This window comes from Oncorhynchus clarkii, unplaced genomic scaffold, assembly GCF_045791955.1.
Source record: "Oncorhynchus clarkii lewisi isolate Uvic-CL-2024 unplaced genomic scaffold, UVic_Ocla_1.0 unplaced_contig_803_pilon_pilon, whole genome shotgun sequence".
Classification (NCBI taxonomy): domain Eukaryota; kingdom Metazoa; phylum Chordata; class Actinopteri; order Salmoniformes; family Salmonidae; genus Oncorhynchus; species Oncorhynchus clarkii.
This window is the reverse complement of record NW_027258113.1, coordinates 67,501-85,059: the sequence shown is the minus strand read 5'-3', so window position 1 is coordinate 85,059 and position 17,559 is coordinate 67,501. Positions and strand designations below refer to the sequence as shown.

At 45.0% G+C, this 17,559-nt stretch overlaps 2 protein-coding genes and 1 non-coding gene across 3 annotated transcripts in view; all 3 read left to right on the top strand.

Annotated features, from left to right (window-relative positions):
- Nucleotides 1-23: 23 nt before the first annotated feature.
- On the top strand, nucleotides 24-10,797 carry LOC139395701 (T-complex protein 1 subunit beta). Its single transcript, XM_071143040.1, has 14 exons — nucleotides 24-537; nucleotides 1,587-1,661; nucleotides 3,127-3,192; nucleotides 3,907-4,018; nucleotides 5,130-5,206; nucleotides 5,483-5,595; nucleotides 6,822-7,024; nucleotides 7,658-7,758; nucleotides 8,006-8,133; nucleotides 8,690-8,913; nucleotides 9,059-9,187; nucleotides 9,366-9,569; nucleotides 9,796-9,937; nucleotides 10,403-10,797. Exons 1-14 carry the CDS (start codon nucleotides 535-537, stop codon nucleotides 10,431-10,433), a joined length of 1,608 nt encoding a protein of 535 aa, XP_070999141.1. The 5' UTR covers nucleotides 24-534; the 3' UTR covers nucleotides 10,434-10,797.
- LOC139395708 (small nucleolar RNA SNORA47) lies at nucleotides 7,266-7,407 on the top strand. Its single transcript, XR_011630574.1, has one exon. It is a non-coding gene; the product is annotated as a small nucleolar RNA SNORA47 (small nucleolar RNA).
- A 2,492-nt stretch (nucleotides 10,798-13,289) lies between the features above and the next one.
- Nucleotides 13,290-17,559, top strand: part of LOC139395703 (cathepsin D-like) — a 9,305-nt gene continuing 5,035 nt past the window's right edge. Inside the window, exons 1-6 of the mRNA XM_071143045.1 lie at nucleotides 13,290-13,422; nucleotides 13,774-13,954; nucleotides 14,265-14,382; nucleotides 14,986-15,104; nucleotides 16,199-16,398; nucleotides 17,001-17,126. Coding sequence (XP_070999146.1) covers nucleotides 13,364-13,422; nucleotides 13,774-13,954; nucleotides 14,265-14,382; nucleotides 14,986-15,104; nucleotides 16,199-16,398; nucleotides 17,001-17,126 — 803 coding nt within the window. The 5' untranslated portion in view covers nucleotides 13,290-13,363. The remainder of the gene's footprint in view (nucleotides 13,423-13,773; nucleotides 13,955-14,264; nucleotides 14,383-14,985; nucleotides 15,105-16,198; nucleotides 16,399-17,000; nucleotides 17,127-17,559) is intronic.

Genomic DNA, 17,559 nt, shown 5'->3' with positions numbered 1-17,559 from the left:
CAAACAGGAAAGCAGAAAACGTCACATCTGGGGACATGAATCCTAGTTATCACATTTTCTATTAAAAACATTGTCAAATTGTTTGAATGACGGTGGTGTTTTGTTTGGGGTACATTTAACTGTGTACATTATGTATAAACATGAGGTTTATGCTTATTTTGTCTAAATGTTCTCTTATTCACTGGTTTATTGCATATCAATTCTTATTACTCATACCCTGAGTATAGTAGGTTACTGTATAAAAAAATCGTATTTAAGATGATTTATTCTGCATTGGCTTGAAGAGAAGAGAGGGGTGTGCAGTGAATTCGCACAATCTGCAAAATACTCTCTAAATTAGGTGGATTTGATTTAGCTCATCCTAAATACCGGATCAGTAGAGAGGAGAGATATTGTACCAAAAGTGCAAACGCTGCCCCCCGGGGCTACAAAATCGAGCGCACCTTTGCTCTGGCGTGTCCTTACGTAGCTGCGTCACTCCTATTTGTTCCTTCCCGGTGCGTGCAAGGCGTCTGCTATCAACTCACAGAAATCATGGTAAGCGAACCTCTTTGTTCCGTTTATAAACAATTTAATTTCAACGACATTATTGTAATCGTTAACTACACTGAGTAAAAACAACATTATCTTAAACGTGCAGTATCTTGCATAAATATGGGTTTTGTTCATTTCTTTATATCTGACGGGTGTAACATTGACTGAGGAAGCACATGGGCCCTGGACGCAGCCAACTAGTTAGCTAGCATGCTACGGTAGCCGGTTAGCTAATAGCGTCATGTGGTAATTTTATGTGGATGGCATTATGTGATCAACAGAAAAATCAGGCCTGATGTAGAAACAATTCATTTTCACCTGAAACTGGATTAAACTTTGAATGAACGTAGCAGTAGAAGCGACGTAATTATTATTTGTATTTTATTTATTACAAACTTGCAACTTGCTAAGGGGTTGAGCTAACGAGCTAAGCTACATTGTCTCCCGTCAGTATCCCTAGATTTGTAGTTAGCTAACTAATTGTTGGGCTTGGCCATCTAATAGTAGCATGACACGACAAATTTCAAAGTTGTCATGTTCTTGCACAATGACACAACTAGGAAGGCTACATGGCTAGCTATAGCGTTTGCCAAAACGCAGTTAGTTTGGGCCACAAAGCTTCTAGCGGTTTCTTAGGAGCAGTGGGTGGAGTCATCCACTGGTCCTTGTTATAGCGCCATGCTACCAACCGTCTGCTGTTCATACATATAAGTCCACCTATGACCATGTATGGTCGGCGATGTACAGTTTTGAGTTTGATAATAAAGGCACAATGTTTTTGTCGTTGATTTGATACAAATGTAAGCATGAGTCTAGACATTTCAATGCATCATTCACATCGGCTGTCAAATTATATCAGCAGCCCTTGGCTTCTTACACACGTTCGTCATCTTGACACTACCATGATTCTGGTTATTTCTTTGACCTAATATATTATCATAGAGATTGTCAAAAGATTTTTACTTTTTACACACGCATTCACCAGTTTGCCTTGCGTCGGGTGTGTGACTCTGGCAAGATTGCGTTGTCTGAGATCCTAACCTGTCTTGCAGGCGTCCCTATCCATGGCCCCAGTGAACATCTTCAGGCAAGGAGCCGACGAGGAGAAAGCTGAGACCGCCCGTCTGGTGAGCTGAGTTCTCTGTGATGTTTACTTTATGTTATGTTAGTATATTATCCCCCTTTCCCTTTATATTCTACTACATTAATAGTTGCTTTTCTACGGTACCATTCATTTATAACAATGTTTTGTAATGTTGTCACGATACCAACGTTTTACTTACGGTACCAGGCCAAGTATCGCGCGATACCACAGGGAAAACATTTCAGTGGCCTAATGTCCTGTTCGTCCCTTCCCTCCGACTCTTGTTCCCATATTCTAAACATTATACACATGTGCTACACATAAAAATATGACACTGATATTCACACCTCTACTCAGAACAACACACAGAATGTAACTTCACACTGTGTAATAGAATACGACATAGAACGACTGATTTGCTCATATTGGCAAAGGCCCATCTGTGATCTGATTGGAGGAATGGGAGGAAGGAATTTACATGCATAATGATCTGGATGTCATCGTAGCAGTAAGGAGAAAACACCGCCTGAAACCTCCCTCTCAGAAACACTCACACACACACACGCGCATCATTCTCTCAACCGCTAACGCGCGCGTCGTTCTCTCAACCGCTAACGCGCGCGTCGTTCTCTCAACCGCTAACGCGCGCGTCGTTCTCTCAACCGCTGACGCGCGCGTCGTCCTCTCAACCGCTGACGCGCGCGTCGTCCTCTCAACCGCTGACGCGCGCGTCGTCCTCTCAACCGCTGACGCGCGCGTCGTCCTCTCAACCGCGTGATGGCTGGAAGAGGATGCAGCTGACAGACTGCAGCTCCCACACCTGATATGTGCATGAAAGTCAAGTGGACATTATTGAACCAGCCCATACAAGAGACTAGTGGCTGTTTTAAAAATCAAATAAATAACGGACTTTATTAACATAACAGGTGCCCGTTGTAGGGCTGAAACATGTGGTAGTATCATATGAAACGGTACTACGCTATTCAAGTATTCTAAAATGTTGGTATCATAAAACGTTTTTGGTACTGTGGTATTACTGGTATATCGTGCTACACTAATGTTTTGGTACTGTGATATTACCGGTATATCGTGCTACACTAATGTTTTGGTACTGTGATATTACCGGTATATCGTGCTACACTGATGTTTTGGGTACTGTGATATTACCGGTATATCGTGCTACACTAATGTTTTGGTACTGTGGTATTACCGGTATATCGTGCTACACTAATGTTTTGGTACTGTGGTATTACCGGTATATCGTGCTACACTAATGTTTTGGTACTGTGATATTACCGGTATATCCTGCTACACTAATGTTTTGGTACTGTGATATTACCGGTATATCCTGCTACACTAATGTTTTGGTACTGTGGTATTACCGGTATATCCTGCTACACTAATGTTTTGGTACTGTGGTATTACCGGTATATCCTGCTACACTAATGTTTTGGTACTGTGGTATTACCGGTATATCCTGCTACACTAATGTTTTGGGTTTCCTCCAGTCGTCCTTCATCGGTGCCATCGCCATTGGAGATCTGGTGAAGAGTACCTTGGGACCAAAAGGAATGGTATGCATCACTCAGCAAGTCTGTCACTGACATCAATTAATTATCAATACCAAATTACCAATTATGAACAATTATACTAACAAAAAAACAAACAAAAAAACCTAAGTGCATAGCATGACTTGATAAACTCAACTAGACCAAATGTATAGTTTGCATGGCTCAAACTCACATTGACTGTCCGTCCCCAAAGCCAACACCCCCTTTGGCCGCCTTTCCTTCCAGTTCTCTGCTGCCAGTGACTGGAACGTATTGCAAAAGTCATCAAGCTGGAGACTTATATCTCCCTCACTAACTTTAAGCATCAGCTGTCAGAGCAGCTTACCGATCACTGTACCTGTACACAGCCCATCTGTAAATAGCCCACCCAACTACCTCATCCCCATTGTTATTTATTTATTTTTGCTCTTTTGCACCTCAGTATCTCTACTTGCACATCATCATCTGCACATCTATCAATCCAGTGTTAATGCTAAATTGTATTTTGTTTTATGGCCTATTTATTGCCTTACCTCCCAAATCTTACTACATTTGCACACACTGTAAATAGATGTTTCTATTGTGTTATTGACTGTACGTTTGTTTATGTGTAACTCTCTGTTGTTTTTGTCACACTGCGTTGCTTTATCTTGGCCAGGTCTCAGTTGTAAATGAGAACTTGTTCTCAACTGGCCTACCTGGTTAAATTAAAAATATATATAAATAACAACCATGCAGGACAAGATCCTTATCGGAGGTGGCAGGGAGGGAACTGTTACAGTCACCAATGATGGGGCCACCATCCTCAAAGCCATCGGAGTGGACAACCCCGCTGCCAAAGTGTTGGTTGGTGAGTTTTGGTGTTCACCAGTGTTAGCAGTTGATGTTACTCTTCAATTACACGGACCCCAAAGCAAATCAGGGGGAGGAGAATAGGGTTTATTCTCCCCTGTCCTCAGTGATTCTCTCCTGTGATTCTCCCCTGTCCTCAGTGATTCTCTAAGATAATTCTCTCCTGTCCTCAGTGATTCTCTAAGAGGATTCTCTCCTGTGATTCTCCCCTGTCCTCAGTGATTCTCTCCTGTGATTCTCCCCTGTCCTCAGTGATTCTCTCCTGTGATTCTCCCCACAGAACAAGGGGACAGGATGTACTTTATAACCCAGCCCTAGCCTGTGGTTGAGGAATTATAATTCCCTGAAATGAAACTGGGCCCATGGCTAAATAACAAGTATCCTATTTCAGGTTCGATGTATAAACAATTTGGACCAATGAGAACTTGCCATGTAGCTATGAGTCCCGGACTGAAATTCCTCCCATGTCTCTGACCCAGTGATCATTAATCCCCTATTACATAAAAAACACTTTCCATTGATCGTTAATCCCCTATTACATAAAAACACTATTTCCATTGATCATTAATCCCCTATTACATAAAAACACTATTTCCATTGATCATTAATCCCCTATTACATAAAAAACACTATTTCCATTGATCGTTAATCCCCATTACATAAAAAACACTACTTCCATTGATCGTTAATCCCCTATTACATAAAACACACTACTTCCATTGATCATTATTACTTTGACTTTTCGTCCTCTTGTCCTCTGCGCTGTGTATTTCTCTGGTTGGTGAGTGTCGTGTTCACCAGTTGAACTATGTAGTTGTCGGGAGATATGAAAGGCCTGCACACGGTATAATGCTGCTCCCCAAGGCAGTGGCCCTCTGCTATGCTGTCTTTCTGGACACTGTTGTTGTCCTCTCTGATCCTTTAGTCCTCCTGTCTTCCAGACATGTCCTAGACCCTCTCTGATCCTCCTGTCTTCCAGACATGTCCTAGACCCTCTCTGATCCTTTAGTCCTTCTGTCTTCCAGACATGTCCTAGACCCTCTCTGGTCCTTCTGTCTTCCAGACATGTCCTAGACCCTCTCTGATCCTTTACACCTTCTGTCTTCCAGACATGTCCAAGACCCAGGATGATGAGGTTGGAGACGGCACCACCTCTGTCACGGTATTGGCTGCTGAGCTGCTCAGGGTAAGAGTGGATGATTTACTTAACAATCCTTAATCACCCTCTTCAGCACATCTAGCTAATACTGTATTTCACATCACAGTCTGTTGTGAAGAGATTAACTCCTGGGAGTAAAACCATTATCAACACCAGCTGTAGTGCGTTGTCTTGGTAATACTTCCTAAAGTTATCAACGATCCAATAACAAATGCTTGTTTTTTTTGTTGTTGTTTCCTGTTGCAATTTTTCTTTTTTTGCGGTGTTCCCAAATGAACACAACCCTGGTGTCTTGTCTTTTAGGAAGCTGAGCTCCTCATCGCCAAGAAGATCCACCCTCAGATCATCATCTCTGGCTGGAGGAAGGCCACCCAGGCAGCCCGCCAGGCTCTGAAGGAGGCTGCTGTGGATCATGGGTAGGCCTTCAATGATGAAGCATTTCTAGATGTCAGGTTTAACTGCTAGGTCTCTATCACACAACTCAGCTAATGTCATGAGATGTTCTAAGTTTTTAATAGGTTCTTACATAGATGAGTAATCACCCATCCAAAACCATAAAGAAAGACTACACACATTGCTACGCTGTGAAAAATACCATCCTACCCTCCTCCTGTTTATTCTCCCTCTCCTCCTGTTTATTCTCCCTCTCCTCCTGTTTATTCTCCCTCTCCTCCTGTTTATTCTCCCTCTCCTCCTGTTTATTCTCCCTCTCCTCCTGTTTATTCTCCCTCCTCCTGTTTATTCTCCCTCTCCTCCTGTTTATTCTCCCTCTCCTCCTGTTTATTCTCCCTCTCCTCCTGTTTATTCTCCCTCTCCTCCTGTTTATTCTCCCTCTCCTCCTGTTTATTCTCCCTCTCCTCCTGTTTATTCTCCCTCTCCTCCTGTTTATTCTCCCTCTCCTCCTGTTTATTCTCCCTCTCCTCCTGTTTATTCTCCCTCTCCTCCTGTTTATTCTCCCTCTCCTCCTGTTTATTCTCCCTCTCCTCCTGTTTATTCTCCCTCTCCTCCTGTTTATTCTCCCCCCTCCTGTTTATTCTCCCCCCTCCTGTTTATTCTCCCCCTCCTCCTGTTTATTCTCCCTCTCCTCCTGTTTATTCTCCCTCTCCTCCTGTTTATTCTCCCCCCCTCCTGTTTATTCTCCCTCTCCTCCTGTTTATTCTCCCTCTCCTCCTGTTTATTCTCCCCCCCCTCCTGTTTATTCTCCCCCCCTCCTGTTTATTCTCCCTCTCCCCTCCTCCTGTTTATTCTCCCCCTCCTCCTGTTTATTCTCCCCCTCCTCCTGTTTATTCTCCCCCTCCTCCTGTTTATTCTCTCCCTCCTCCTGTTTATTCTCCCCCTCCTCCTGTTTATTCTCCCCCTCCTCCTGTTTATTCTCCCCCCTCCTCCTGTTTATTCTCCCCCCTCCTCCTGTTTATTCTCCCCCCTCCTCCTGTTTATTCTCCCCCCTCCTCCTGTTTATTCTCCCTCCTCCTCCTGTTTATTCTCTCCCTCCTCCTCCTGTTTATTCTCTCCCTCCTCCTCCTGTTTATTCTCTCTCCCTCCTCCTCCTGTTTATTCTCTCTCCCTCCTCCTCCTGTTTATTCTCTCTCCCTCCTCCTCCTGTTTATTCTCTCTCCCTCCTCCTGTTTATTCTCCCCCTCAGTAACGACCAGGTGAAGTTCCAGGAGGACCTCCTGAACATCTCCCGCACCACCCTGTCGTCCAAGCTGCTGACCCACCACAAGGACCACTTTGCCAAGCTGGCCGTGGAGGCCGTGCTCCGGCTGAAGAGCTCCGGTAACCTGGAGGCCATCCACGTCATCAAGAAGCTCGGCGGCAGCCTCATCGACTCCTACCTGGACGAAGGTGAGACCACTGGGAAGGCTGATGCATACTCTTCCTCTGACAGAAAACGGCAGTTGGTCTCATCTGGGTCATATTCATCGGGGTACTAAACGGAAGTAAAACTGACAAACAGGGAGGGATTACCTGAAGATGACCAATAAGAAACGCAGAGGGGGGGGTTTCACGTTGCTAAACCTTTGCTACGGTGTGACCTAATGAAGAGGTCTAAAGAGCTCTGGTCTGACCCAGAGCTGTGGGCTCTTGGAGGATTGAGAAGGTGTAGCAGCTTCACACTGTGCTGTTATTACTGGTTAATAACCTCCTACATGAAAATCAGGTCGACGCAGCAAACTGGCTTCATGAGACCTTCATTACAGCCAATGTTGCGTCTGTGCACAAAACTAGTGGACTGTGTAGTGTGTGTAATATATATACACTGCTCCAAAAAATAAAGGGAACACTAAAATAACACCCTAGAAGTGTGATTGACTTGGAGTTACGTTGTGTTGTTTAAGTGTTCCTTTTATTTTTTTGAGCAGTGTGTGTGTGTGAACATTAATTATAATAAACCACTCTTGGTTAGAGGACAGATTGTTCTAACATCTACTCTGTGTGGTGTTTTAATGTAGCTTCATGTGTTGGTTGTCTCGGTAGGCTTTCTGCTGGACAAGAAGATTGGTGTGAACCAGCCCAAGAGGCTCGAGAACGTCAACATCCTCATCTCCAACACTGGCATGGACACCGATAAGATCAAGGTTTTACCTTTTATATCCTCTCAGGGTTACAGACCATCAATTCTTTTATCAATTCAGGAAGTAAACTGTAAACTCCTGTTCCAGCATGTTTTATTTTTTAATTCCAGCTGAGTGAATCAGATTTAAATCCGTCCCTGATATTCTTCCCTACTGTCTCCTATTGGCCTCTTAAAGAAGTGTTGTAATTTTTTGGGGTGAAAATTCCCTTTTCGGTTTGTAACCAAGCAGCTGTATGGTCTTGTGTCAGATCTTCGGCTCCAGAGTGCGTGTGGACTCCACGGCCAAGGTGGCGGAGATAGAGATGGCTGAGAAAGAGAAGATGAAGGAGAAGGTGGAGCGGATCCTCAAGCACGGGATCAACTGCTTCATCAACAGGTACACACACCACACACACACACACACACACACACACACACACACACCACACACACACACCACACACGTACTAAGTACATACACACACCACACCACACACCACACACACCACACACACACCACACACACACCCCACACACACACACCCCACACACACACCACACACACACACCCCACACACACACCACACACCCCACACACACACACCACCCACACACACACCCCACACACACACCCCACACACACACACACACACCCCACACACACACCACACACACACCCACCCCACACACACCCACCCCACACACACACACCCCACACACACACACACCCCCCACACACACCATACACACACCACACACACACACACACACACACACCCCACACACACCCCACACACACACACACCCCACACACACACACACCCCACACACACACACCCCACACACACACACACCATACACACACTAAGTACAAGTTCACCTATTCATCAAGGGTTTTTCCAGCGTTGTGAGTGACGTGAGTGATGTAGTAATCAATAACGATTGATCACCAGACAGCTGATCTACAACTACCCAGAGCAGCTGTTTGCTGCGGCAGGCGTCATGGCGATAGAACACGCGGACTTCTCCGGAGTGGAGCGCCTGGCTCTCGTCACGGGGGGAGAGATCACGTCCACCTTCGACCACCCCGAGCTGGTGAAGTTGGGCCACTGCAAGCTGATCGAGGAGGTGATGATCGGCGAGGACACTCTGATCCACTTCTCAGGAGTGGCCATGGGTCAGTGTTGATACAACGGCGGGCTGACTTAGACATGGGTTATACTTCTGAGGTTTATAGTAGGATAATGGCTTGATGGTCAGGGATTTATCCTCCTCGTATTTTCTCTGGATTGTAAAGTCCTGACCATCTTTGCCTCTCCCAGGTGAGGCGTGTACCGTGGTGCTGCGTGGAGCCACACAGCAGATCCTGGACGAGGCCGAGAGGTCTCTCCATGATGCCCTGTGTGTCCTGGCTCAGACCGTCAAGGAGACACGTACCGTCTACGGAGGAGGTGAGGTCTACACACACACACACACACACACACACACACACACACACACACACACACACTGCCCATCTACATGGATACTGTGGGGAAATAACAGGCCGAAAGTCCAACAGCCCCCCCCCCCCCCCACCCCTACTGTCTGAACCCAGTGTGAGAATCACCCACTCTGCTGTCCCTCCAGGCTGCTCTGAGATGCTGATGGCCAAGGTGGTGACAGACCTGGCTCTCAGGACACCGGGCAAAGAGGCTGTGGCCATGGAGTCCTTCGCCAAAGCTCTTCGGATGCTGCCCACCATCATCGCAGACAACGCCGGCTACGACAGTGCCGATCTGGTGGCCCAGCTGAGAGCTGCTCACCAGGAGGGGAAAACCACCATGGGTCTGAGTGAGTACCGTCTCAGGACACCTCCGCTCTCTCCTAGATGTTTCAAACCGGGCTTTTGGCATTCTCTTTCCTTTGACCTGTGACCTTTTATTTTTTATTTTTTTTCTTGTAGTCACTTTATTTGAACGGGGCCAGATGAATTAATACCGATTTGAGTATGTGAGTCCGATGCATCACACTTAGGCTCATGTCCTGTCCTGTGTGTGTGTCTTCCCGGGTCCCTCAGATATGAACCAGGGTACCATCGGTGACATGTCAGAGATGGGGGTGACGGAGAGCTTCCAGGTCAAGAGGCAGGTTCTGCTGTCTGCTGCCGAGGCTGCAGAGATGATCCTCCGCGTCGACAACATCATCAAGGCTGCGCCCAGGTGAGGACCAACCCCTGACACACACACACACCCTGCAGCTCTCTTTTTTTGTTCCAGATATCCCAGAAATCCTTGCTGTAGGTGCAGTCAAATGCCTGACTTAAACCGCCATTCTTGGCATGCACGCTGTCTCCCTGTTCTCCTGTCTGTTATGGAGGGATAACGGGTCCAGGGACTTCCACTGCCGGAATGTTCCTTGTATTCTGCTTCTATCCTCAATGCCTGGTTCATTCTGATTGGTCAAGTCTACAGATGGCAGTCTACCACATGACTAGAGTAGAGAATCCTTGTTTTCCCAAACTGCTTTGCAGTAGACAGTCAAAAACATGTTTTGCAAGTGCAGTTGTTCTCATGTTGTAAGTTGATCATTTGGTTACTGCTCTGAAATGGTGAGTAGGTTGTTTTCCTTCCTGTAAAACGTAGTAATTCTCCTTTTTACTGATTCCTCCCTCTTTCCCCTTGTAGGAAGCGAGTACCAGACCATCACCCCTGTTAATACCACCAGGAGGAAGAGGGGGGGGGGGGGGGGGGGAGGAAGAGGAGAGAGGGGAACAGGAGTTGCTGGTAGGGGAAGGGGAACAGACAAAGCCCGTATTTATGATACTCCTGTCCAGGGCTGTGTACCATACGTCACTTTGAAATAAAAAACCCTGATGTGTTCTGTACCGTTGTCCCAAAATCACAGCTTCAGTCTCTTTTGGTTAGTCTAAATGCTCCTTTTAGTCTGTCGGGGTGTGTTACAAACCACCGCAGAGGCCAGACTGTCAACGCACTTGACATCTCATGCAGATGGCTGTATGGACATGTGTGTTTGTTTGTTTGTTTACTGAAATAATAATAAATAAAAAAGTCACTCTGAATCCATGTCTGGAATGTTTTATGCCTTGAGAACCTTAGTTTGAAATGTGTATTTAGACTTAACATTTATATTCAGGATATAGATGGACTGTAACATATTAATTGTGTTGATGTACTACTATAACATATGAAGAATATTTATGTACTTTTTAAGGATATACAGTTGAAGTTGGAAGTTTACATACACCTTAGCCAAATACATTTAAACTCAGTTTTTCACAATTCCTGATATTTAATCCTAGTAAAAATTCCCTGTTTTAGGTCAGTTAGGATCACCACCTTATTTTAATAATGTGAAATGTAAGAATAATAGTAGCAAGAATGATTTATTTCAGCTTTTATTTATTTAATTACATTCCCAGTGGGTCAGAAGTTCACATACATTCAATTAGTATGTGGTAGCATTGCCTTTAAATTTAACTTGGGTCAAATGTTTTGGATAGCCTTCCACCAGCTTCCCACAATAAGTTGGGTGAATTTTGGCCCATTTCTCCTGACAGAGCTGGTGTTACTGAGTCAGGTTTGTAGGTCTCCTTGCTCGCACACGATTTTTCAGTTCTGCCCACAAATGTTCTTTAGGATTGAGGTCAGGGCTTTGTGATGGCCACTCCAATACCTTGACTTTGTTGTCCTTAAGCCATTTTGCCACAACTTTGGAAGTATGCTTGGGGTCATTGTCCATTTGGAAGACCCATTTGCGACCAAGCGTTAACTTTCCGACTGATGTCTTGATGTTGCTTCCATATATCCACATAATTTTCCCTCATGATGCCATCTATTTTGTGAAGTGCACCAGTCCCTCCTGCAGCAAAGCACCCCCACAACATGATGCTGCCACCCCCGTGCTTCACGGTTGGGATGGTGTTCTTCTGCTTGCAAACCTCCCCATTTTTCCTCCAAACATAACGATGGTCATTATGGCCAAACTGTTCTATTTTTGTTTCATCAGACCAGAGGACATTTCTCAAAAAAGTACGATCTTTGTCTCCATGTGTAGTTGCAAACCGTAATCTGGCTTTTCTATGGCGGTTTTGTAGCAGTGGCTTCTTCCTTGCTGAGCGGCCTTTCAGTTTGTCAATATAGGACTAATTTTACTGTGGATATAGATACTTTTGTACCTGTTTCCTCCAGCATCTTCACAAGGTCCTTTACTGTTGTTCTGGGAGTGATTTGCACTTTTCGCACCAAAGTACGTTCATCTCTAGGAGACAGAACGCGTCTCCTTCCTGAGCGGTATGGCGGCTGCGTGGTCCCATGGTGTTTATACTTGTGTACTATTGTTTGTACAGATGAGCGTGGTATCTTCAGGCATTTGGAAATTGCTCCCAAGGATGAACCAGACTTGTGGAGGTCTACAAATATTTTTCTAAGGTCTTGGCTGATTTCTTTAGATTTTCCCATGATTTTTTTATTTCACCTTTATTTAACCAGGTAGGCATGATAACAAGTTCTCATTTACAACTGCGACCTGGCCAAGATAAAAGCAAAGCAGTGTGAACAGACAACACATGATGTCAAGTGGTTGAAAAACAAGTTTTAATGACTCCAACCTAAGTGTATGTAAACTTCCCACTTCAACTGTACATGTACTTACTATAACATATTAATTGTATTGATGACAATGTAACATGTTAAGGATATATAATTGTTTTTATTTAACTAGCTAAGTCAGTTAAGAACTAACTATTATTTACAATGGCGGCCAAACCTGGACGACGCTGGGTCAATTGTGCGACGCCCAATGGGGACTCCCAATCACGGCCAGATGTGATACAGCCTGGATTCCAACCAGGGCCTGTAGTGTTCACCTATTGCACTGAGATGCAATGCCTTAGACCGCTGCGCCACCCGGAAGCCCAAATGTACTATAACATATGAAGGATATAGATGTACTATAATGTTAAGAACATGACTCTATTTTTAACATTAACACCATGACAAGAAGACGATCACGCGTTTGACTTTGACATCTAAATCTCTTCTGTACACATTGTACTACCCGAGCTGCTTTTGGTTATCGTCTGATTGACTCTTTGATCTCTAGTAAACACGGGTATTTACCTAACGTGAACACCAATAGCAGGTCTCGGTCACCTCAACCTGAGAGTCTGTTAAAAGTATCCGGATAGATGTTTAGACTAATATGGGAGGTGTTTTTATGTATATTTGGGAATCCAACAATCTCAAATACCCAGAATCAAGGAAGTACAATATCCACTTGAAAACATTCAAGAATGCATCAATCAATCCTGGACGTTACACATCCATAACACATAGATCCTCGTAGTTTTACTGTCTCACTGTCATTTCCCCTGGAGGGATATGCTGGGCTGTGTTAGGGCTGGTCTTACTGGGATCAGAAGTCCATTGGAGAATATCAATTGCGTTTCTCTGACTCCTCACCTCCAAATCCATTGAATGAGAATTCAGAGGAGGCATAAAGAGAGGACGTGAGGAATCAAGGAAATGAGATCCACCCATTTTCACCTCCTACCCTTTCCTCTCAGTGCTGAACGGCAGCCAGTCCGTTGTGTCTACAGCCGCCACTGACAGACACTACCAGTCAGGATGAGGTGGACTGTGTTGACGCTGATCTGCTGTTCCTGGACTGCACATGGGCTGATCAGGTAAGAACTGACAGATCCTAAACATTTGTCCTTTGTTTGAAAACCTTTCAAGATACTTGAAAATAATATTTTTGCCCTACCTGTATATTTATGGTAATGCCTGAGAATCAGGTTCGGATTACAGAGCGGGCACGTTCCCAGGGGGCCCCTAACCCCAAAAATATATCATCTGTCCCGACCCTGATTAGAATCAGTATAAGAAGTAAGTGAGGAATGAAAGAGGTTTTCAACCGGGGACACATTACCTTCAGCAGCCGAAAGTCTGACTTGCTGGTGGATGAAAAAGTTCTACAAGTGTACTGTATCTAAACTACCTCAGTATGGCCACCAACCTGAGTGTGTTCGGTCCAGGATCCCCCTGCGTCAGATGCTCTCTGTGCGTACCCAGCTGAGAGCCTCCAATCGCCTGGAGGACTTCATGAGGGACCACCAGCCTGATGTGTTCAACCGGAGGTACGCCCAGTGTTACCCCCCTGGTATCCCCTCTCTCAGGCTGGGTAAGAGCAGCGAGAGGCTCTACAACTTCATGGATGTAAGTGGGACTGAATGGAAGTGTAATAACTGCTGGTTCCCTACCAAGGGACTCTGTTGTGGTATCTAGTGTATTATATGGAGAGAGAACAAGGGACTCTGTTGTGGTATCTGGTGTATTATATGGAGAGAGAAAAACAATCATCAGTCCAGTATATTGAAAAACATCAAAACACGTTATCGTACTTTTATCGTGTCACTGTGTTGAAGTCCGACCTCTACATTTCTGAAGAGTTGATCAACACACTGTATAGATTTCAGAATACACGAATGGACAAATGCCAATGTGTTCCCTGTGTGTGATTGTCCAGGCCCAGTACTATGGACTGATCAGCCTGGGTACTCCGAAACAGAACTTCACCGTAGTGTTTGATACGGGATCGTCTGACCTGTGGGTCCCATCCTCTTACTGCGTCTCAGAGGCCTGTGGTGAGACTTTAGAACACAGCTGGGGATTAACGGAACCTACACCTAGGGGACAAAATAACTATTTTACAACAATCATGTTTATCCGAATGGTACCAAAGAGCAAGATGTATTATGGTCATGTGACATGTATTTACGGGTAAACAGACATTTGTATTTCTGTGCTTAATCCAATCTGTTTTTTGGTACTGGACCACACTATAAAACAGATGTACCTAGATGTACCTAGAATCTGTTCCAAACAGACTAATGTATTCCTGTTTATCTAGAGTCAGTGTTTATCTGCTGACTGTGTGACACAGACAAGAGCAGACTGGCCTCTATAGGTCACTGTGTTCCACCCTCTCTCCTCCTCTCTCCCTCTCTCTCCCTCTCTGTCTCTCTCTCTCTCTCCTTCTCTCTCTCTCTCTCTCTCTCTCCCTCTCTCTCCCTCTCTGTCTCTCTCTCTCTCTCCTTCTCTCTCTCTCTCTGTCTCTCTGTCTCTCTCTCTCTCTCTCTCTCTCTCTCTCTCTCCCCCTTTCTCTCTTTCTCTCTCTCTCTCTCTCTCTCTCTCTCTCTCTCTCTCCCCCTTTCTCTCTTTCTCTCTCTCTCTCTCTCTCTCTCCAGGCATGCACCGCAAGTTCAAGGCCTTTGAGTCCAGCACGTTCACCCACGACGGCAGGATGTTTGGCATCCACTATGGCAAGGGACACATGCTGGGCATCATGGGCAGGGAAGTCCTCAAGGTGACACAATATTCCCAGCCCCTATCCCTGTACTGCCCACTTTCCCAAATTAATTACAGTGTCGTTTCTGTCAGCTCAGCTTCCAGTGGGGATTGTAGTAAACACATATGATATCATTAGATGGTATATATCATTGTCCCCCACGATGAAATCGGGGAGATGACTGTGGATCTGTCTCCGTTCATACATTAGGCTCATATGCGATGTCTCTAACAGCACTGGCACTATTTTAACTAAACGTGGGTGAATGATGGGTCTTGCAATAGAGGAGGGGGGGGGGGGGCTGCATCATTTGTGGGGGGCAACATTGTTTCCTGATGCTTTGTTTACTTTAGAAGGTGTAAATGTTTTGAAAGGATTGAGCCGTTGGCTGGTATGACAGCATCACGTATACAATGCACCGTTATCTAGTTTATCAGGTGTGGGAGGACATATATACAGTCATTCATTCACCTGACACGTCCCTGTGGTTGTCCAACGTTAACTAGTTTATCAGGTGTGGGAGGACATATATACAGTCATTCATCCACCTGACACGTCCCTGTGGTTGTCCAACGTTAACTAGTTTATCAGGTGTGGGAGGACATATATACAGTCATTCATTCACCTGACATGTCCCTGTGGTTGTCCAACGTTAACTAGTTTATCAGGTGTGGGAGGACATATATACAGTCATTCATCCACCTGACACGTCCCTGTGGTTGTCCAACGTTAACTAGTTTATCAGGTGTGGGAGGACATATATACAGTCATTCATTCACCTGACATGTCCCTGTGGTTGTCCAACGTTAACTAGTTTATCAGGTGTGGGAGGACATATATACAGTCATTCATTCACCTGACACGTCCCTGTGGTTGTCCAACGTTAACTAGTTTATCAGGTGTGGGAGGACATATATACAGTCATTCATTCACCTGACACATCCCTGTGGTTGTCCAACGTTAACTAGTTTATCAGGTGTGGGAGGACATATATACAGTCATTCATCCACCTGATACGTCCCTGTGGTTGTCCAACGTTAACTAGTTTATCAGGTGTGGGAGGACATATATACAGTCATTCATTCACCTGACACGTCCCTGTGGTTGTCCAGATTGGCCCGTTGACGGTGAAAAACCAGGAGTTCGGAGAGTCGGTGTACGAGCCAGGTTTTGTTTTTGTCATGGCTAAGTTTGACGGGGTGCTGGGCTTGGGGTACCCCTCCCTGGCTGAGGAACTGGGGACGCCCGTTTTCGACAGCATCATGAACCAGAAGTCTGTGGACCAACCCATCTTCTCCTTCTACCTCAGCAAGTAGGTACAGAACACATATACACTACCCAGGACCACAGAGTATATCTGATTGTCTACCCATCATGATGTTGTTATTGATGATGATGATGATGGTAAATACACTACCCAGGACCACAGAGTATATCTGACTGTCTACCCATCATGATGTTGTTATTGATGATGATGATGATGATGGTAAATACACTACCCAGGACCACAGAGTATATCTGACTGTCTACCCATCATGATGTTGTAATTGATGATGATGATGATGTTGTTATTGATGATGTTGATGATGATGATGGTAAATACACTACCCAGGACCACAGAGTATATCTGATCTAGTCAATAAACAGACACTCTAATCTAGTCAATAAACAGACACTCTAATCTAGTCAATAAACAGACACTCTAATCTAGTCAATAAACAGACACTCTAATCTAGTCAATAAACAGACACTCTAATCTAGTCAATAAACAGACACTCTAATCCAGTTTTTATGCATTTTGTCTATGGTTTCCTAGAGACAAGTGTGTCTCGACTAATCCCACTCTCCCTGACTGATCTAGAGGAGCAGAATTGATCCATTTACCCATTGTAATTTGGTTGCTTCTGCTTCCAGGAGTAAGATGCCGAGGGACCCAGGGGGAGAGTTGCTAATAGGAGGGATGGACGAGGCGCTCTACAGTGGACCCATCAACTGGAACCCTGTTACCCTGAAGAGCTACTGGCAGATCAAGATGTCCAGGTCAGATCCAGGATAACTCATATCATGTTGTCCCTCTGTCAAACTGGGTCAGAACTAGGATAACTCATATCATATTGTCCTGCTGTCAAACTGGGTCAGAACTAGGATAACTCATATCATATTGTCCCGCTGTCAAACTGGGTCAGAACTAGGATAACTCATATCATATTGCCCCGCTGTCAAACTGGGTCAGAACTAGGATAACTCATATCATATTGTCCTGCTGTCAAACTGGGTCAGAACCAGGATAACTCATATCATGTTGTCCTGCTGTCAAACTGGGTCAGAACTAGGATAACTCATATCATGTTGTCCTGCTGTCAAACTGGGTCAGAACTAGGATAACTCATATCATATTGTCCCGCTGTCAAACTGGGTCAGAACTAGGATAACTCATATCATGTTGTCCTGCTGTCAAACTGGGTCAGAACTA

Excerpts from the sequence above, each read along its gene's own strand:
- LOC139395701 (XM_071143040.1), top strand. Across the intron at positions 1,662-3,126 it reads AAGCTGAGACCGCCCGTCTG|TCGTCCTTCATCGGTGCCAT; the intron begins GTGAGCTGAGTT and ends GGTTTCCTCCAG. Across the intron at positions 3,193-3,906 it reads CCTTGGGACCAAAAGGAATG|GACAAGATCCTTATCGGAGG; the intron begins GTATGCATCACT and ends ACAACCATGCAG.